This window comes from Amphiura filiformis, chromosome 6, assembly GCF_039555335.1.
Source record: "Amphiura filiformis chromosome 6, Afil_fr2py, whole genome shotgun sequence".
Classification (NCBI taxonomy): Eukaryota; Metazoa; Echinodermata; class Ophiuroidea; order Amphilepidida; family Amphiuridae; genus Amphiura; species Amphiura filiformis.
The window spans coordinates 37187011-37209249 of record NC_092633.1 but is presented as its reverse complement, the minus strand read 5'-3'; the positions used below and the strand labels follow the sequence as shown (position 1 = coordinate 37209249).

Below are 22239 nucleotides of genomic sequence, written 5' to 3'. Positions count from 1 at the left end.
TTACACAATACAACACGCTCATCGCCTTCTAGCTCCCATGGAATGCTGTAAGTGTGGACGCAGTGGATCATCTCTTAAGCATATCATTAGTGATTCATCAAATTTTCTGTTATGTTCAAGGGCCGGATGATGATACAAACTGTACACTTATCAGACGAAGTTTGGGATTTGATGGTTACACTTGTGAATGTCTGCAAGGATATTTTGGAAATAATTGTCAGTTTATAAGTAACACGTGCGAGGGCAAACAGTGTGCAACAACAACAACAACAACATTGATAACCGGGGACGAGGGTCTTGTTCATACTGCTGAAACACGGTAATTGTTTTCTCCCCATTTGTTGTATTTACATTCAACGAGTATGAAGTGACTTAATATAAAATAAAATAGTAAAATTAGACCCAACCCTATTATACATGTAGTGCATGGAAGCTACATCCAATTACTCCCCTTATATTAGGTTATTCCATTTAAAATCCACACTACTCCTGGTGAGTTGTGAATAGAATAGACAATATTGGGTAAGTTCCATTTGAAATACTCACTCCAGTTGTGGAAGATATAGGTAAGTCATAAAACAAGACAACTGTGGGTTTCTGAATTATAAACCCTGACCAGTTATATTTGAAAACATACTCCTGTGGAAGATATTTCCAAAATCTTCCACAGGTATAGTGTGGATTTCAACTGGAATAGGCCATTTCTCAGTATGACTGAAATTATTACTTCAGCATAGTGCCAACTCGGGAATCACATTGTAGTCCGCCATTCGTTTTAAAGGCTGGCTGGACCCAACAGGGTTGACACGCTATTCCTATTTCACTGGCTGACACCCACTGACCGAAATTTGTTGGCAGTCCACACCGAATGACCCCCGTTTTTTAAGGCGTCCACGCTGAATGACCCCACATATTTTTGGGAAAAAATCCTACACAGGAGTCGTACTCTGTACAGGTATAGGCATTTGCTTTCATATTTAAGTGCCCCTAAGGTGTGTAGGGATGTGTGTTGGGTGTTTGGTTAATTGGGGAAACCCTCAACAAATTTCCTTTATTGAGAAAATTATGTTATCAATTCGACCGATTGACAGTTGTTTACGTTTTGTTTCGTCATCTTTTTCAGATCAAATCCAGTTTACATTGCATGTTCTGTCATCGTCGTCATTTTGATCGTTATCATAGTGTTTGTCATGGTGGTTATGTACAAGAAGAGGTACGTTTAAAAGACAAAAATTGCAATGTTCACTAAATATCTTTTCAAAATTCAGCTAATGAATTCTGATTAGTTGGTATTTATTTTGCCGTTGTGATCCAGTGACATTAAAATCAAAATACACAAAACAGACACTCACCATGCACGTGCACCCACGTGCACCCACCAATCGATTTCAAAAATTAGAAAATCTCATAGTCAAATTGCCGAAAAACGGCTTGTGCCCCCACAATCAGACCCGGTGCCCCCAATCATGGTCGGTGCCACTGGAAAGAACTTTATTTATTTATATATTTATATATTTATTTATTTATTTATTTATTTATTTATTTATTTATTTATTTATTTATTTATTTATTTATTTATTTATTAAGGTATAAAATAAAACAATCCAGAAAGCAGGTCACAGACCTGATACGCCTGGGTAACAATTAAAAATATGTATAAAATCAACAGACAAAGCAAAAACAAAATTCATACAACATCATAACATTCAAAGCAACAAAGAAATCACATTATTAAGGCGCTGAACAACTTGAGGATTGGTAGATTGCATGTACCTGGTTCGCTTACAACGAGTGGGATCAATCTGTTGGACATACCTAAGATTCCTACCGTGCCGATCACCTTTGGATTTAGGCAGCATTTGATGGTAATGTTTAGCAGACGCTTGCAAACCCTGGCCAAAACGCACCTACAGCTGATATCTCCTCTCATATAAGGAAACCAAACCTAGTTTTTCCAAAGCAGCCCGATAAGATGTGTAGCTCTGGCCCAGGATGATACGACATGCCCTCTTCTGGACGAGTTCCATCTGCTCAGACTGAGCCCTGGAGATACTTGTATGCCATAAAGGGCTGGCATATTCCATGATAGGCCGAATATACATTTGATAAATCATCCCACGAAGCATTGAAGCGTCTCAAAACATAAAGCATGTACGAATACGCGAGATATCATTTAACTGACTTGAGTAGTCCAACTAAGATCACTTTCTAAGGTGATACCAAGAAGTTTCATATTCTGAGTGACATCTAAAACAGAACCATTGAGAGTCAAAGGATTGAAGGAATGCTCTCTTTTCAAAAAACTGATGTGCATAATATGACATTTTGAAGGTTTTGGTAGCATGTAATTTTTGTTGCACCACTTACCTAAACCATCAAGATCTTTTTGCATTTGTGATGAACCACCTGTCTTAGTATTTACAACTTCACCAAACGTCAGGTCATCAACATATTTCCATCTCAGCTTTTTAATAGTAAAATATGTGTATATCTATTTTATTTAAGGAAACGAAAGAGATGCTACGAGGTACAATTGTCGGCTGGAAAAGAGTTTCCTCTAAAGGAAATGGGAAATGACGCCGGGCCATTACTGTAAGTACTAATTATCAGTTTTTATATTTCTGCATAGCATCATTTTATGATGGCAATTAATATTTTGTTCAAACCTTTGCGTGCAATTCACGAGTCTTTTGACGATTATCCATTGTTGTTATGTGCATTCTGTGTCATAAATATATGTTGTTAAGCCTAAAACGCACACATAATATCAGCGTATATTGTGTTCGCACAAGTGCATTCGTCAAGACAATCGTACTTGAACGCGGGATCTTGTTATTATGAACAAAAGGAGGTACGTTTAAAAGACAAAAAATTGCATTGTTCACCAAATACCTTTTCAAAATTCAGCTAATGAATTCTGATTGGTATTCGTTTTGCTGTTCAATTGTGATCCAGTGATATTAAAATCAAAATACAAAAAAACCCAGACACTCAATTATCTTAATGATGAAAGAACCAGTGGCGTAGCGTCATAGGGGTACTAGGGGCACGTGCCACCCCAATCGATTGCAAAAATTACGAAATCTCATAGGCAAATTGCCGAAAAACGGCTTCTGCCCCCACAATCAGACCCGGTGCCCCCAATCATGGTCGGTGCCACGGGAAAAAAAATTATTTATTTATTTATTTGTTCGGCATACCTAAGATTCCTACCGTGCCGATCACCTTTGGATTTGGATCACCTTTGAATGTTTAGCAGACGCTTGCAAACCCTGGCCAAAACGCACCAACAGCTGATCTCTCCTCTCATAATGGAAACCAAACCTAGTTTCTCCAAAGCAGCCCGATAAGATGTGTAGGTCTGGCCCAGGATGATACGACACGCCCTCTTCTGGACGAGTTCCATCTGCTCAGACTGTGCCTTGGAGATACTAGAATGCCATAAAGGGCTGGCATATTCCATGATAGGCCGAATATACATTTCATACATCATCCCACGAAGCATTGATACGTCTCGAAACATAGAGCATGTACGAATACGCGAAATATCATTTAACTGACTTGAGTAGTCCAACTAAGATCACTTTCTAAGGTGATACCAAGAAATTTCATATTCTGAGTGACATCTAAAACAGAACCATTGAGAGTCAAAGGATTGAAGGAATGCTCTCTTTTCAAAAAACTGATGTGCATAATATGACATTTTGAAGGTTTTGGTAGCATGTAATTTTTGTTGCACCACTTACCTAAACCATCAAGATCTTTTTGCATTTGTGATGAACCACCTGTCTTAGTATTTACAACTTCACCAAACGCCAGGTCATCAACATATTTCAATATCAGCTTTTTAATAGTAAAATATGTGTATATCTATTTTATTTAAGGAAACGAAAGAGATGCAACGAGGCACAATTGTCGGCTGGAAAAGAGTTTCCTCTAAAGGAAATGGGAAATGACGCCGGGCCATTACTGTAAGTACTAATTATCAGTTTTTACATATATTTCTGCATAGCATCATTTTATGATGGCGTTTAATATTTTGTTCAAACCTTTGCGTGCAATTCACCAGTCTTTTGACGATTATCCATTGTTCTGTGCATTCTGTGTCATAAATATTCGTTGTTAAGCCTGAAACAAAACGCACACATAATATCAGTGTATATTGTGTTCGCACAAGTGCATTCGTCAAGACAATCGTACTTGAACGCGGGATCTGGACCCAATTGCAATACTAGTAACTCTCCCAGTAGACTTCGTTAATATATATAAATGCGCCTTTATAAATGCGCACGTGACCAGATGGCCAGCGCCATATTTGCATTACATCACTGTCAATCACTGAAATGGTGACCATTGAGGGAGTGGTTACAGTTGTGACCTTGTTTCGTGGCGAGCACTGTCAAGGAACATTGGCTGGAGGTTCGATGCTATAAATGTGCAAGGATAAATCATGGATATCGAAGGATCATGATTATTGCACAGCACCCCCCGAGGGAAATACTTATCTTGACTCCCAAATAAATAAATTCATGACCCATTCCTTCCGAAGAAAATGACAGCCCCTAAATTCCCTACGTGCAAAAATGATCAAATAACATCATCGGCCAATTTGGCCAATTGCCACGGCCATTTAGCACGGAAATAATGAAATATAAGTTTTTAAATCAGCTATATCTAGCTTTTCCGTCATTAATTTTTTTCCGTAATGGAAAATCCAAATAAAGAGTTTATGTTTCGGGTCAAATTATTTTGCCCTTTGCAATCAATGCCACTATTTTGCAAAAACAATTTTCCTTGTAACCTGTCATTTTCGCCTATACTTTTGCGTGTTGAATTTGTGTACTTACGGGCACTTTACATCGTTGAACACGGTATGGCGACTTGTAGATGTCACGTGCGCATTTATAAAAGCGCATTTATATATATACCCGAAGTCCACTGTCTACTAGCTTCTACTGTCGCGTGCAGTTAATTAATCTTGACTAATGCACTGTGATCATATCATTATCATACAACCAAATGTACTTATAATATAATTAAATATACATATGTAATTGATGGTAATTTAGTATAATTACTTTATCAAACAGATCTTCTAATGACGAGGAAAAACAACTCGATGACAAAGATGTCCCAGCGACAATAATCGCAGAGATCGTGGAAAACGACAACGACATGACACTTACTTGCGAGGTAGAAACTGCAGACGAGGAAGAAACTGCAGACGAGGAAGAAACTGCAGACAAGGAAGAAACTGCTTGCGAGGAAGAAATGGCTTGTGAGGAAGTAACTGCTTGCGTAATCAAAGATGCTATATTGGTAACAGGAGACCACTGTGAAAACGCCTCTGTGGAAATGTCAAAGTCTGATCAAACTGAATCCCATAAGGTAAGCATTGTAAGGAGTGAAGGGTTTGAAGACACATGCACACCACCATTACCCCTGCGCCTCACGTATTTCACCTCATCAGGCTATGTTTGACCATTGTTGGACGTAGCCCTATTCGTGACTCTGCCAGCTTTTTCTGTCTCTCGCATATCTTGTCGATGTAGGTCACATGTGTCACGCCACGTCCACTTCCTCTTCGTCGTCATCCCTTTCTAATTTGTTGCCATTTTGTAAGCCGTTTTGTCCACCTGTGCTAGCCTGCTATTCTCCTTTCGTGTAAGGTGACCTTCCCATCTCCAGTTCGCTTCTTTGAGTTTCACCAGTGTGGATAGTAAGATTAACAACATGTATCAAAGCACCCGGATAATATTGCATGCCTGTTCGTTTATTTTTCTTTTTATACATTAATGTTAACTTAATTTCTTCACAAGTCAACTCAAATTGTCCTCTTTGTTGTTGTTTCAGAACTCGTCATCAGAGGCAGAAGATAATGAAGAGGACATTTACCATATTTTATGCGTTATAAAAATATAATCATGATAATTGCAAAATATAAATGGGAGTTTATATCAGCGTGTAATGCTACGTTAAAGTATATTTATATGTTACGTTTTATATTATTGTGTTGTGATGTGATGTGTTATGTTGAAGTGTGTTGTATTATATATGTTATCTGGTTATGTTATGTTCTGTTATTTTATTTTATGTTCTGTTAAGTAATTATTGTGGGCTAAGTAAAAAGTACAAATAACTAACTGACTAATTGGTGATTTGTAGGTATAGTAATGGTATTTTAGGATTATTAAAATTGTAAGCAAGGTTTAGACACTTAAAAAGTCAATAATTTCTACACCATTTTCGTAGATTTCTATTTTTAATGATCTTTAAAAGCCTTTATCTTGATGTCATTTATTATTGTATGTCATTATAAAAAACATGTGATGTTTGTTCCAACGGTGGCGGTAATTGTTTGAATTGAATGCCGTAGATATTGATCATCAAATAGAGGTTGTGTGTGAAATTATTGATTGGCTCCAAACAAAGGATTTGAACCGGTGTCCTTCACCGTAATCATGGCGCAGTGCAGTCCATTCAATCAAATGTTGTCATCAACCTATTTGATCTTAGTGCATTTGTTATGTGTGTGAGACGAACTGTCGCGGTAGATTGCAATCATGCTTTTGTTGAATGCATTTGAGTAGTCCGCCATATTTACGGTATGATACGTCATATGCACAACCTCTATTTGTAGTATCATTTTGTAAAAGCATTGGTTATGTGTGTTTTAAATTTTATCCTGTACACAGATATTTGGTACCGCGTGATGCCAAAGTTTCAAATCCTTCTTTTTCTAAAATAGGTTTAATTTAATGGTCAAATATGTAAGAGAGAAATACGCCTTTGTTATGGAAATACTAGCAAACGTACTAAACATAAGAAAATTACAAACATAATCAAATATAACAAATAATTGTCCTTTAAAGCTATGTTGTAACATGTCCATAGAATTGCATTTCTTTTCCACAAAATGTTAGTTTTAACCTTCAGATATCCCCCCTTTAAATATTAATTTGACTCGAAAAGATGAGGGAAAAACACTATTTAATTCCAGCGCATATGTCCTCAATACGTGTCACCCTGTCGATCGAGATGTGTTTTGATCTTCCCGCAAGTAAAGTGTTATGAATAAGTCAGATTTATGACCAATTGACCCAGAGGGCGTCATCATCTTCTGCTGACGTCATACCATCCAGCAAAGGATCGATTGGCATTCACCGTAATTGAGAAAGGCAACCTATTAGATTGCCGAAACTGTTTGGAAAACGAAGTGAGTTTTTTTGGCATGTTACTGTGAAATGTTTTAAAACTGGTCTGTATTAGTCTATGATTTACCATCACAATAAATTTTATGAAAATACAAAACATTTCTGTATAACCTTATTCCCCTTAAATAAAAAGATATCTTGACTTTGTGTGTATATTGGCTTAATTTGAAGCAATCCGCCTGTCAACATGGTGAATGTCGCTCAAAAAATTCAAGGAGCCCAATCAAATCAGTCCTGACATTAAGCATGTTAAGGCTAGGAACCACGAATAATGTAGCGTGATGTAGTGTGTTTGGATATAAAAGAAATATTTGCATAATTTAGTTTGGCTACTTGTTAACACAATAATATTTTGAGCTACATTCGCATTTTTTATATAAAATCGGACACAGCTCATTTGATATAAAGTAAGAAAATATAATGTGTACTCAGAAATAAAGCACGTAGTTACCTTGTGAACATGAATAGATGTGGTATCAAGTTCTCTTTATTTTCAAACAGACAAAACAGCGATACTTTTTAGCCGTATCAAACATTTTAGCCTTATTCCCCACCTTATTAACCCACGTTCCTGCAAACCATGGGAAAGCTATGGCGTTTGACAACTTATTTAACAATGTGCTACATTGTTAAAACACTGTTTAAAAGTTTAAACAACGCTGAACAGCTAGTTGCTTAAAATAGTTTATAAGAATATTTTAAACCAGTAGTTTCATTAGCTTAAAGCAAGTGGCTATTCAATTCACCAGATAATCATCGTAGTTTCAACTTTTAAACAGCGTTTTAACAGTGTAGGTAGGAGACGGTAGATAGTCTACAGGTGTAGGTGCCGCCATCTGCCACACACTGCTAGAGTATCATGGCAGTGTGACTAACAATCTGGCAGTGAGTTATCATTACAGGCGTGTGTGTGTTTTACCGATGTTTGTCTTTCGCATGCTGATATATTTTTGCTTTAAATTTTTTGCGTAAAAATATAGTTGTTTGGATGAAGCTCTTCCATTTCCACTACCAATAACTTGAAGACAGAATAATAATTTTTCTGGTGCCGGCAGTAAACAGCACAAAATCCAATGTGGGAAAAGAATGTAAAATTATGGTGCGATTCAATTGCTGTTATTTCATCTTTTTGACCTAAATTGACATAGAATTGTATGCTTCCAGGCATGCTTAGTACCACGTTCGTGCATCATTCACAAAAGCTCACACAAAAGCATATAAAAAGTCTAGGAAATTTCAAGTATTGGAACAATGCATTATTTGCATAATGCAAAATATTAGTTTGGGTTTGTGTTATAATCAGAGTAGTATTCCAGACTTGTAAATCTGTTAGAGGTTGTTCCCTCAAAGGTTGTTCCTTCAGAAGTTATTTTCTCCACATCAGTTCCTCCAGAGGTTGTTCCTTCATAGGTAGGTGTCTCAGAGGTTGTTCCATCAAAAGTTTTCTCAAATGTTGTTCCCTCAGAGGTTAATCCCTCCGCATCAGTTCCTTCAGAGGTTGTTCCCTCAGAAGTAGTTGCATCAGAGGTTGTTCCATCAAAAGTAGTTTTCTCAAATGTTGTTTCCTCAGAGTTTAATCCCTCCATATCAGTTCCTTCAGAGGTTGTTCCCTCAGAAGTAGTTGCATCAGAAGATGATTTGTCAGAATTGGTTTCCTCCAAAATGTCTTCCCCGGAAGTTGTTCCCTCTGATGTTGTTCGTTCGGTTAATGTTCCCATAAACGTAGTTCCCTCGGAAGCTGTTACTTGGGTATTTGTTCCCTTAAAAGTTGTTCCCTCGGAAGTTGTTGTTTCGGTAATTGTTCCCTTAGAGGTTGTTCCTTCCGAAGTTGTTGAAGCTATGATGAAAGCTTGCGAAATGATAAAAGAAACGAATAGTCTAATAAGTTTTATTGAAAGCGCAACCCCCAGATTAAAAAATGACACGGATATTGCGGTGAATAATCAAACCCGCGAAGCACGCAGACACCAAGATAGTGGTGACGGACTATTAAGACTCATTTCTTAACTATGCACATCTCCAGTCTACTAAATAAAAATATGCCAGTTAAACTTAAAATTTGCAAGCAATTTTTGGTAAGCCGAGAGGAGGCATCATTTTTTTCACACACCATTTGGAAATTTAAGCCACCGGCTCATAAGTATTGCACGGCCGCATAGTGTGCTAGGCTACTCTTATGGCTTTTTAACTGCCAGTGTACACAGTCTTTAATGTTGTACTTCTGTCTTTTGCATTACGTTTCACTACCTGAAGTGAATTGATCAAAATTGAATTCCCTCCTGAGATTGATATCTGTCAATGAGTTGACCACATCACCAGGCTGTCATTATAGCTAGAGGCAGTATATGGCACATTATGGGTTAATGTATTTAGTTCCCAGGATCTGCGTTTTGCCTGAGGCAATTTGTGGTTAAATGTTGATCCCTTACTACCAGAGTTATTACCGTCGATTTGGTTGAAAAAGGAGGTGAGACATGATCAAATCTCTCCAGGTAACAAAACGTAATGGAGCTATATAACATTATGTTGATGATTTTATGTATCTTGGAAGTGACTGACTATAATAATTAGAATATTGTTAATGTTCATTATACATACGTATTGTGCACGATATCCCTTGCCATCCTGGGCAACATCGATAGCGAGTCCTGTTGAAAAAGATTTACAAATTATTAATTTAGTGGTTCTATCACAGTGGACGAAATGAAATGCCGATTAACAATATGAGAAAAAATATGGAGTATATAGGTTATGAAAAGTCTGAGCATCCATGATCCCTTGGTGTGTGGCAGTTGTACTTATATGTGGATGAGATGACAACAATGTTAAGACCCTTACTCGTATCGGTAATGTGAGCATGTCGACAGGTACCAAAATCCACAAGTTGTGTAGTACTGTTGACGGTAACCGTAACTGCATATATGACTTTCGAACACACTGAAACAAAAGAACAACATATGGGTTTGTCGCTTTAAAAAAATCGCACTGTGATTTTGAATACTTTCTGGTCTCTCATTCACACACTAAGGCATACCTATCAAAAAGTACATACAGCTCTTTATGGAGGAGGGGTCGGGTGAAAATTGCTGGTATACACAGTAAATGAATAGGAGGAAACAAACTTCTTTGAAATCTTAGGTACATTTTTTTATTTTGAACTATTTTGGTGACACACTTGGTATTAAATAGAAGATAATACTATCTCCTTTCAAGAACATAAACTTCTCGCCAGGAAACTATTCATTTGTAATTTTAGTTGTGATTTTGAAGTTCAAATTGACTGTTAGTGTATATAGCGTTATATATTTTCATGTTATACCATGTTTAATATTTAACCTGGGAGACTAGCTATTTCTTTGATGTATGAGTTGAATTTCTTAAGGAGTTTTTGTGATTCTAGCATGCTCTTTTTATGGTATGTTTGAGTACATATCAACGAAACAGGTTTATTCCCAATATCTCAGTTGATTTATATTTTACGAAAAGACTTTTTAACAAAAAATCAATAAATAAATAAATAAATAAATCAGTTAACAAAAAATCGCAGCAGTGAGCGCAGTGAATTTGTTGTGATTTTGCAGTGATTTTTGTTGTGATTTTGATATTAATCAATCAAACTATCAATCAATTAACGAATTCCAGTAGATTGGGATACAGGATGTGATTAACACAACATGTTGAATGCATGTAAACATTGAAACAGTTATTTTTTTCCAATTCCGTTAGAATTCTGAAGTCATGTACCTTGTAGTTTTCGGATCTGCATATGTTGTTAACTCAGATGTAGTTGCCGCCGAAGTAGCTATGTCAGAAGTTGTTTTCTCAAGGGTCGTTCCTTCAGAGGTTGTTCCTTCTATTTTGTGATTGGTTAATAATTCAGTAGCTATATCAGAAGTTGCTTTCTCAAAGGTCGTTCCTTCAGAAGTTGTTCCTTCTATTTTGTGATTGTTTAATATATCAGTAGATCCACCTTCCGTTTGAGTGATCCATATGGTAGCATATTCATAATCTAAATAATTAAAAACACACATGATCCGGTATTAAGCTATTAGGAAAGCTTGTGATCTATATAATAATTTTGAGGAACAAAATCTGACATCCAAATATTAGGTGTCAGATCTTTCCCGTATATACGGTTAAAAATCACATGAAATCAATGAAAATCGATCGGAATCAAAGCATTTGAATCATAGACATGATAGAGAAGAATTAACAATGGATTATAAACATGTCTCTTGTACCTAAGTAGAATTAACAGTACGTTCCACCTGATCAATATAGGCAAAGTAAATTGAACACAGGAAGGATTCAAACTTCGATCAGAAACCACATGATAGGAACGGGTTTTGACGTCTCAAGTTTTCGTACCTTTTGCCAGGGTCGACGATTCATCAGAAGTTGAATCTTTGACAGTTGTTTGGTAAAAAGCCGTTGTCCTAAAAGTTGTGTCCCCAGATGTTGTTCCATCAGATGATGTTCCTTCAGAAGTAGTTTTCTCTAAGATTGTTCCCTGAGAAGTAGTTGTTTTAGAGGTTGTTCCCTCAAAGCTTGTTTCCTCAGATGTAGTTGTTTCAGATATTGCTCCCTCAAAGGTTGTTCCCTCAGAAGTAGTTTTATTGGATGTTGTTCTCTCAAAGTTTGTTTCCTTAGAAGTAGTTGTTACAGAAGTTGTTCCCGCAAAGCTTGTTCCCGCAAAGCTTGTTCTCGCAGAAGTTGTTCCCTCCAACGTAGTTGCCTCGGAAGTAGCTTTCTCATAAGTGGTTTCCTCAAAAGTTGTTCCCTCGAAAGTTGTTTCTTCGGTGATTGCTCCGTTAGATGTTGTTCCTTCGGAAGTTGTTGAAACTATGATGAGAGCTTGAGAAAAAAATTAGGGTTACTTAAAATTATATTAGACTATTATTCTGAAATTACAACATTTTAAAACCATCGAAAGTTGTTTCTTCGGTAATTGCTCCGTCAGATGTTGTTCCTTCGGAAGTTGTTAAAACTATGATGAGAGCTTGAGAAAAAAAGTTAGGGTTACTTCAAATTATACAGGGTGTCCCAGAATGATTTGTACCGTGTTTGCAAAAATAACTAAAAATAGAAGACGGGCAGTGTATCTATTTTTGATACCTGTATTATAATGTTGGACATGTCTCCTACTTATTCTGTTAATTTCAGCACGCTACCTTTATTTGTTTTGGCGTGGCATGCAATAATGTAAAATCGAAGAAAAACGACTCGCATACCTTTGAAAAATGGCACAATACGATTAAATGAAGAACGTTGCTTGGCACAGCATTTCGGTGACAACTACTATTGGGGTTGCGCCTTAAAGCTTGCCGGACAGCTGCAAGGTTCGCTCTAGTTCTTACAGTCTTACGAGCACCTGAAGCTTCACTCTGCCGATTCCTGACAGTTCCATGCTCGTCAAACTTCTTTATGTTATACACTATCGTCTAATGAATCTTCTTTGCGTCTCAACATAGCTGCCGGTTTGCAGCAAGTTTTTGAAAGAAATCCACGCCTACTGTACAGTAAATTGAGGAGCCGTCTTTTCTGAACCACAACCAGTTCGATCTCTGCAAGCATTTCAAATGACATGGACCTCACACCACAATAACTATATTTAAAACAACCGCCAAAGAGAGAATGGGATTAGGCCACAAATCCTTAATTCCATATAATGATTGCTTCGTAACGTCATAAATAATAGATAGATATCGGCTATTTAGTGGAAATATGAATAGGGCATATACCTGCATAACTTTTTCCAAATAACTTTGTGCTGAACGGTTAGTAATGTTACAGATTTTCAAAATAGGTTGCGTTGTCAAAACTTAGAATTCACCATTTTTACGCAATCTTCTATAACTTCTACTAGAAACGTCCAAATTTTAAAATCTAAAAATCTGAGAAAGCTAAATATATGTAAAATTTAAAATGCAAAACAATATTACTATTCAACATGCCCTTCATACGTAAAAAATTCCATCTTTCCCGGTATAGATCATTCTGGGACACCCTGTATTAGACTATTATTCTGAAATTACAACATTTTAAAACCATTACAAAAAAATTAGTATTTAATAGTGGTCTATCAGCAGCAGTTCCTTGTTGCTCATATTTGACAGAATGCTTTAAAAAAGATGAAATTACGTAAGAAAAGATTATTGCGATGTTCGATACGGCTTCGCGTAACGTCCGTCCATCGTACGGATACTCTTATGTGCGAGCGTATATGCCGCAAAGCAACGATTGTGCATATATGACGTTTAGCATGTATAGCACTTGGCCACAGGAGGGCAACTAGCCAAGTTTTAGCGATCTCAATTTAAAACTTCTAATTTTAACCCGAATATTATGAATTATAATTGCAAAAAACCCAAGTATTTCGGTAGATTAAGGACCAATACATGCATATTATAATGAAGACTTTATTTTCAAAATGATACTTTTTCGTTTTGAAAATTAGTCGCGTTACATAAACATCGTGACGTTACTAACCAGTACAAAACTGTCAATTTTGACGTCTTACGGGCGTTACACGTGGAAGTTACACGTGTACAAATTATTAATTCCATTCAAATTGCAACTTTTTTATACGATCAATCTCACACACAGGACAATATGCACGTATAATCGCACGTATGAATGAGGTCAAAATCGCTGTTGCTTTCTTACAAACAAACTGGATCATCTTTGTTAGTTATCCCCGCAAACATTAAACGTTTTACAGAAAAGGTTTAAAATGGTGTAAAACGTTTCAATGACATTTATTTAAAAAATGAGCACTTGATGCAAAACATTCTAACTTAGTGTTATTAATTTTTGGCACAACATTTTGCACAAATATTTGCCAAATAAGATTTTGACGACATTTCGAAAATGTTGTTGCAGTTGTTGTTGTTGTTGTTTCATATAAAACGTTATTAAAACGTTTTGACTAAAACCAAAATACGTTATAACATTAATCAATAATATTTTAAAAAGAGTTTTGAGTTTGCTGGTCCAGCAAACACAAAACGTTTAACATTTTACAAATGTCGGGTTACAAAGGGTATTTAACGTTTAAAACATTTTGAAATTTGAAGCATAACAAGTGTGAAAAGATGCTTGCCAAAATATTTTGCAATAAAATTTTGAAAAGATCCGTTATAGTGGTTTTACATAATAAAACGTTTTAAAAATATTTTTATGATCTTTATATAATCCGACATTAAAAACCAAAGCCAAAACGCATTTATAACGTTTTAAAATCACTTTTGTGCTTGCTTGGTAGACTTTATCATTGACTGCCTCTATTTATATTGTAAAACGGACACACTTTGTGCATTGTCTGCGTTGTCTGCCCGAAGTGGGGACATGGGGCATCGGGTAGAAGGGCGAACGACCACGGCGTACGCAACATCTTTACTTCCCAGCGTAATCAAATCAAACAATCGATGACAACTTACTTTCACACCATGTTCCATAATACTCATCCCCGCATAAGCAGTAACCACTTGAAAGGCATATTCCTCCATTCTGACACAATCCATCCCCATCAGTGCATTTGGCTTCATAGGAAAAATAAGGATAATCAATTATATAGGATAATCTTTCTTTTTTTTATGTCGGGCATATCTAGGCATTAACAGCTGAAATCTAGGAGATAACGCTGACGAAACTTGGGCCAGATACAAGTGACCTGGTGAACGAAGTGGGTCGCCGTAGATAGCTGGTCGGGGTAATTTTATAGGACAGGCAAGTGTAGCCGACAATCGGGCGTTACCCTGATCGGAACCGCCTGTAACAAGGTCTTTTTATCATGGATCATCTGCCCCGCCATTACCAGATGAACCACGGGACCTCTCGCACCGGGACCTCTCGCACCAAAGGCAAAGACCTTAACCAGTGGACCACGCTGCTCCCATTTATTATTTCAATTTCTGAATATATTTATGGGACCCTAACAAGATCTGTGAGGTGGTTTATAGTGTAAAGAAATTGATAAAGTTTATGTTGGCGAAACTTGTGAGCGTTTCCAACAAGAAATAAAGGAAGGGTTTTGAGAATATACCACCAGCATAAAACGGCATGCCATCACCAGCAGTAGACTTCGGTTATATACATAAATGCGCTTTTATAAATGCGCACGTGACCAGATGGCCAGCGCCATATTTGCATTGCATCACTGTCAATCACTGAAATGACGACCATTGAGGGAGTGGCTACAGTTATGACCTTGTTTCGTGATGTATAGTATACGAGTCTTCCTCAACATCTTCCAGCCGGGATGATTAGATCATGTACAGTCATCTATGTGTTTATACTCTAAATTGTACGTCAAAGGGTGTACAGCCCAGCAAACACAAAGACGTTTTTAAAACGTTTTAAATAAGTTATATTTTGGGTTTTGGTTTAGGTAAAAACGTTTTAATAACATTAAAATGTCGGGGTATATAAAGGTCATTGAATCGTTTTAAAACGTTTTGTATGAAAACACACAACAACAATATTTTAAAAATGTTTTCGAAATATCATTGTAAAGTAGTTTTGCAAACATTTTTGGCCAAATATTTTGTCAACACTTAAATAACATTATGTTAAACACAGCAAACACAGAAATGTTCTTAAAATGTTTTTTACAAAACGTTTTAATAACATTTAAATGTCGGGTTATATAAAGGTCGTGAAAACATTTTTAAAACGTTATTGTAAATATTTTGGGCAAACATTTTTAGCAAAATGTTTTTTCAACCCCAAATTCACATTCTGTTTAGAATGATTTGTACCAAATTTTCAAAAATGTTTTTGGAATGTTATTAAAATGTTTTTATACCCTTTATATAACCCGACATTTAAATGTTTTCTGTAAAACATGTGTTTGCTGTGTAGTAAATTACCAACAAATGTTATTTAATGTTATGAAAACGTTTTATAACATTAATGTACCCTTTATATAACCCGACATTTAAAAGTTTTCTGACAACCTTTTATAACCTTTTGCGAATGATGTCGAAAACGTTTTGTATTTGCTGGGAGATTACCGATTTAGCATGGGGGACACAAAAAGGTGCTTAAAACATGTAAAAACACATTTTGAATTTGTTTTTTGTCCATTTTGATACTTAATTGAATGAGAGCGAGCGAATGAGTAAGTTGGGGTTGAGGAGGTCGGGCGGGGACATCTAGCCTATTAAGTTCGAGAAGGTCATTATTCCGAAAAGAAAAGTTATAGTTTCGTCAATTTACGTTAAAATTAGGGTTAGTGTTATGTCCAGTGGCGGCACTACGGGGGGGGGGGGAGTGGAAATACTTATCTTGACTCCCAAATAAATAAATCCATGACTTATTCCTCACCGAAGAAAATGACAGCCCCCTTAGTTCCCTATCATCACGTGCAAAAATTATCAACTAACATCATCGGCAGCTACTCAGTTCTGACCTTAATGCCAGTGAGAATCACATTTCGTCATCAATATGGCCAATTGCCACGCCCATTTAGCACGGAAATAATGAAATAACAGTTTTTAAATCAGCTATATCTAGCTTTTCCGTCATTATTTTTTTTTATCCGTAATGGAAAATCCAAATAAAGAGTTTATGTTTCAGGTCAAATTAGTTTGCCCTTTGCAATCAATGCCACTATTTTGCAAAAGCAATTTTCCTTGTAACCTGTCATTTTCGCCTATACTTTTGCGTGTGGAATTTGTGTACATCCGGGTACCTTACATCGTTGAACACGGTATGGCGCGCGACTTGTAGATGTCACGTGCGCATTTATAAAAGCGCATTTATATATATACCCGAAGTCCACTGACCAGGGCAACAAGAAATGAATCAATGTCAGAACATCACACTGCCTGATAAGTAGAAAATTCATTATACGTACGTATTGTGCAGGAATTTCCTTGCCATCCTGTGCAACATCGATGGCGAGTCCTGTGGAAAAATATTAAAGAAAAAATATACGAATCAGAGGATAGGCAATGCAAAGGGTGAACATCTATGATGCCTAGGTGGGCGGCAGTAAATGACAGTAAACTGCAGTGTGAAAAAACATAGGACCTGCATGCAGCAACAAACTGAAATTCCTATTAAAGCCATGCCATTTTGTGCACCATTTTTACAATAGTGTTATATTACTTTTTATACATCATACAGGGTCTACAGGGGGTACCTTAACTAGGCCATAGTCATGGGAGGCAATGGGGGGGGGGGGGTGCTGGATTACATGTCCCACTCCCCCCCCACTTCTTGGAAGAATTTTAATTCTTAATCACTCTTTGTTCTTTTCGGCAATTCAAGTCGAAGGCCGGCCCCGAAGACAGATTGACGCCACTACATGAGATAACGATGCGATTTTATCATGGTATCGAAGAAATGGAAGCCCATTTCTCGCGTCGCATATTGTGAGAGACAAAAGTGTGTATAGGGCATGGTAAATTATTGAAATACCAACAAAACATCTTTTCAGTCCCAATGTTTCACATGGTTAAAGCCATATTATAACATTTGCTGAGGAAGACGCCCTCACTGAATTTTAAAAATTCCTTTTTTACACGATTAAATTGTACTTTATTAAACCAATATACCCTGCAAAAATCAAGACTCTAGGTGCTGTAGTTTTGTCAAAATCTTGAATAAAACGCCGGATTCGGCGCTTTATTATTACGATGGAATTGTTAGTCGAACTCATACACGATGTTCATAACACACAGTATGTACACGGCGTGCGCGACGGTGATATACACAACAAAGGGTCGTACCACAACATGACCGAAGGAGTGGTACGTATTGGCGACATGTGCGCTGGTAGTAAATTCAATTTTCTTTGCTTTGCCGTAGTTGTTCGGCTCAAAAATAAAAGGGATATATCTGACAGTAAAAGCTAACATTTTATGGCAAAGAAATGCTAATCTATTTTGTTTGAAAATGTTATAATATTGCTTTAATGAGGAAACTATGACACTTCCACTGGTGCCAAAGTGTCTATTTTGATGGTGGAGGATGAGGCTATCAGCCCATATACCCTTTCAAGCTTAGCAACTTACTCGTATCGGTAATGTGTGCATGACGAAAAGCCCCAAAATCCACAACTCTCATAGTATCTTTCACCATGAACGTAGCTGCATATATAACCTGCGGACACGCTGAAACAAAAGAACAATATATGTATGTGTCAGTTTTCTATCTAATGATTTGTGGATACCTTCGGGTACTTAATTCATCCACAGACGAATGCGTATATACCTTAGACACCTTTATTAAAAAGCACACGATACAACCCTTGATTGGGAGTATCAAAATTGAGTGTCTACACAGGAAAGTGGGTCATATACGTGACTTTTAGGTCACGTCACCCACTTTTGAAGACTGGAAATGAGACTACACACAACCGGAAGCCAATTTCATGGGAAAATAAATCAGATGATTACATCTGATGAAGTCCTCCGACGATATGGACGAAATAATATAGTAAGTAAAAACTTACTGGTTTTGACAAGCAAAAATTACCAATTAACTGTTAAAAGCAATAGTGTTAATATTTCCTCATGCAGTACAAAATTACAAGTTATGTATCATCTAGTTAAAAGACCAATTATTGGAAATCTCTTTTGTATTGGATTAAAAACACGCCACATATTGTTGAAAATTAGTGATTGAGTTAGGTGAAACTATTTCTTTTTTCAGACGTCAAGATATACTTTTGTGTGTGATCATGACGTAAAAGAATCAGTTTGCGAAATGAAGTTTTATGAAAACTTCAACGGCAAGGGGATCAAAAACCTGAAAAAAATTCTACATCTCAATATGAAAGGTCAAAATTTTCAATTGATCGTCGACTTTTCATCCCAGCATTATATCATTAGATTTATACAATTTGCTTCGAGGACTGTTCAAAAAATATTAATTTTTAATCATTTACCATAAAATTTGTATTATATTGCGAATTTCAAAAAATCAAAATTATTTGATATCAGAAGGACATTCCTCGTTTTAATAATGCAATTTGATGTGTCTGATGTGCTCTCAGGTCCCACAAAAAATACGCAAAAGTCACTATCCGAGCCCTTAAATAGGCTATTCAGTGATTTACTCATCCGTAGGATCGTAAAAATCATCAAATTTAGATTAGATTAGAATTTAAATTCAGAATTTGGACGTAAGTCGAGAAATAGACATCAGAATCCATAAATCTAATGGAATCGGTTGACTGATCGCGAAGAAAGGAGCAATTACATAACGCAAGCGTCAATTCACTTCATTCCAAAGTTGAAAGAAAGATCATTCAACACAATGCGCACTAGTGGTTAACTGTCAACGGGCTTCATATTTTGTTTTGTGAAATCTTTCTTTTTAAACAATCTCTTTCTTGCAAAACATTTAATTAGGTTTTGTTCAAATTTAAAAACCTGCACGATATTGGAAATGAAAGCTTGCATGGAAAATGATGCTCGGTACTTGTAAATATATTTTTTTCTTTAATTTTACATTTTAATTATTGCATAAAGAATTACAGCTGGCTTTAAAAAAATTCTCACACACATGTTTTTGAAATATTTCCAAGAAATTATAATTCAAAGTTTATATCTTCTAAAACTTCAACATTAATGTTGCATGGTATCAAAAATCACACGTAAAGCTATAAGTACTTGATCATTGTCATTCTTGGCTCAAATGTTCTTTGGAAAGTTAAAATATAACATATTTGCACAACATAAAGAATTATAGTTGGAAAGCTTCCAATTGCAGAAATCAAAGTTTTCTCGGACAAACTGTTATTCATCTTCAGTGAAAGCATGAATGACATAACATCGTCGGATTATAAAATAGATAATGTGGACTTAAATTTAATGAGATACACAAACTTTAGGAAGCGGTGAGCGAGTATGAAAAAAGCGCCTGTTCATCAAACTTGGAATGAACTGCATTGATGCACGCATTATGTAATCGTTCATTTCTTCGCAACCAGTCAATCGAATCAAATCAATTTTCGTATGTGATGCACAACAAAATAAGCTATACGCTACATTTTTAATTTGTTGATTCTGAAGTCTATTACTCAACTTACGTTCAATTTTATTCGCTCGGTAATTTTTTCTGGGACACCCTGTATGAATCTGTAATTTATATACTTAAGGGCTGGGGTATGAACGTTTGGACATTATTTATTGTGGGACATTAGACGACATCAGACATATCGAATTGCATTCTGAATACGAAGAATGTCCTTCTGATATCAAATAATTTTGATTTTTTGAAATTCGCAATGTATTTACACATTTTATGGCAAATGATTAAAAATCGATATTTTTGATATTTAACAGTACTCGAAGTAAACTTTATAAATCTGATGATTTATACTTAAAGTGTATGTAGGTGGGATGAAAAGCCGACGATCAATTAAAAATTTTGATCTTTCGTATAGAAGATATGAATTTTTTTCCCAAAACACCAAAAAAAATTAGGTCTTTTTGGGGGAAAATCCATATCTTCAATATGAAAGGTCAAATTTTTCAATTGATCGTATAAGAATATACCATTAGATTTATAAAATTTACTTCGAGGACTGTTATATCAAAAATGTGAAATTGTTTTAATAATTTGTCATAAAATTTGTATTATATTGTGAATTTCAAAAATGAAAATTATTTGATATCAGAAAGACATTCTTCGTATTCAGAATGCAATTCGGTATGTCTGATGTGCTCTCATGTCCCACAAAATACTGTCAAAACGCTCATTCCAGATCCCTTAAAAGTAGAGAAATTAACAAAAACATGTGTTTGTATAGGGCTTCAACTTTGTCAATACTGCTGTTTTTCGGGTTTTTTTGCAATTTGTTTCATAGCAAAAATACCTAATGACAATTTTAATGACTTATTCTTCACTCTATAAGCAATTTCAAAGTTTTTACACCTTGGCTGGGATCATTGAATTGGCCTTTAATGGTGTTTAGAGAAATAATTATATTCATATATTATATCGAATTGTGCAGTCACGTAATTGAAATGCAGCTACGATATTAGATAAAATTCTTTAAAATAAAAAAAAAAAAGACAAAAATACAAACTCACCTTGCTGTTGTGACATTAATGCATACAAGGTATGCCACGATAGCTATGAACGTGATACTATGCATTTTGGAGGTGTCACCTGCTCTTTTCCTTCGTTTTTCTTCCCAGACTCGAAATTGATTGCTGAACATTAACGCATTAGCAGTAGCATGAGAGACACTTATGTCTTAATATTAAATCAAATCAAATATATATATCAGTCTTCATGGTCTTACGCTTCATATTGGTCAAAAAGTGAGAAAAATCTCATTGGACCGCAATCACATTTTGCCACGATGGAATTTTAAAACCTTCTAACCGACTATAGACCCAGACCGTGAAAAACAAATCGAGCTGTAATAAATCACTACGAACAATAGGATTTCGCTGACTTTGTCGATCAGCTTTTAAGGTATATCAGTGGCGTAGCCACCTTTTCGAGACCAGGGGTGGCACAAAATTGTACCAAACGTCACTTCTACGGCGAATACTAATATCGAATTTTGTTTGTTGAAAAGATTAAGTCGTCATGAGAATGCATCATTTGCATTATTTTGCAGGAGAGGTATATTTGTGTTTCAAACGGTATTTTTGAAAGGCAAAAATTTTAACGAAAAAGCCAACTGTGCAGGATGTAAGTGCTAATTTTTATACACACTACAAATTTAACTGATATTTTGGAACAAAATAATAAAGCAAAATTAATACATTTTATATAGGGATCGTATATGCATATCTGATTTACCGTTAAATGCAAGATATTGGCGCAATTGACTCCAATTAGCCAGTTACTTAGCCTACTTGAATGTTTTCGGGGAAAATAAGTTAGGTGTGGTACAATTCCCTCCCCCCTCCCTTTAGTAGGACGCGGTTTAATGTAAAAGGTTCTTTCTTTTATTTTTTTTGACATGCTGGTGGATTAATAAGTGATATCATATGGAAGAATCAGTGACCATCTTTACACTCTTATAATAAATGTTGGTATTTATACAGCGCCT

General features: G+C 36.0%; 1 protein-coding gene across 1 annotated transcript; it reads right to left on the bottom strand.

The window, feature by feature from the left end:
- Positions 1-7521: 7521 nt before the first annotated feature.
- Positions 7522-21563, bottom strand: LOC140155377 (uncharacterized). The gene is made up of 9 exons (XM_072178202.1): positions 21263-21563; positions 18236-18334; positions 17074-17123; positions 14654-14755; positions 11583-12068; positions 10959-11223; positions 10053-10151; positions 9813-9862; positions 7522-9063 (listed from the first exon to the last, which is right to left on the bottom strand). The coding sequence occupies exons 1-9, from the start codon at positions 21391-21393 to the stop codon at positions 8492-8494; spliced, it is 1854 nt and encodes a 617-aa protein (XP_072034303.1). The 5' UTR covers positions 21394-21563; the 3' UTR covers positions 7522-8491.
- Positions 21564-22239: the final 676 nt, after the last annotated feature.

What these genes read in the sequence shown, in the direction of transcription:
- LOC140155377 (XM_072178202.1), bottom strand. Translation starts at nt 21,393, where the DNA reads ATGTTCAGCAATCAATTTCGAGTCTGGGAAGAAAAACGAAGGAAAAGA. An exon ending in GCAGATCCGAAAACTACAAG is followed by an intron (nt 10,152 to 10,958) that starts GTACATGACTTC and finishes CTTTTGTTTCAG; the next exon opens with TGTGTTCGAAAGTCATATAT. An exon ending in AGGGATATCGTGCACAATAC is followed by an intron (nt 9,064 to 9,812) that starts GTATGTATAATG and finishes TCATTTCGCAAG; the next exon opens with CTTTCATCATAGCTTCAACA.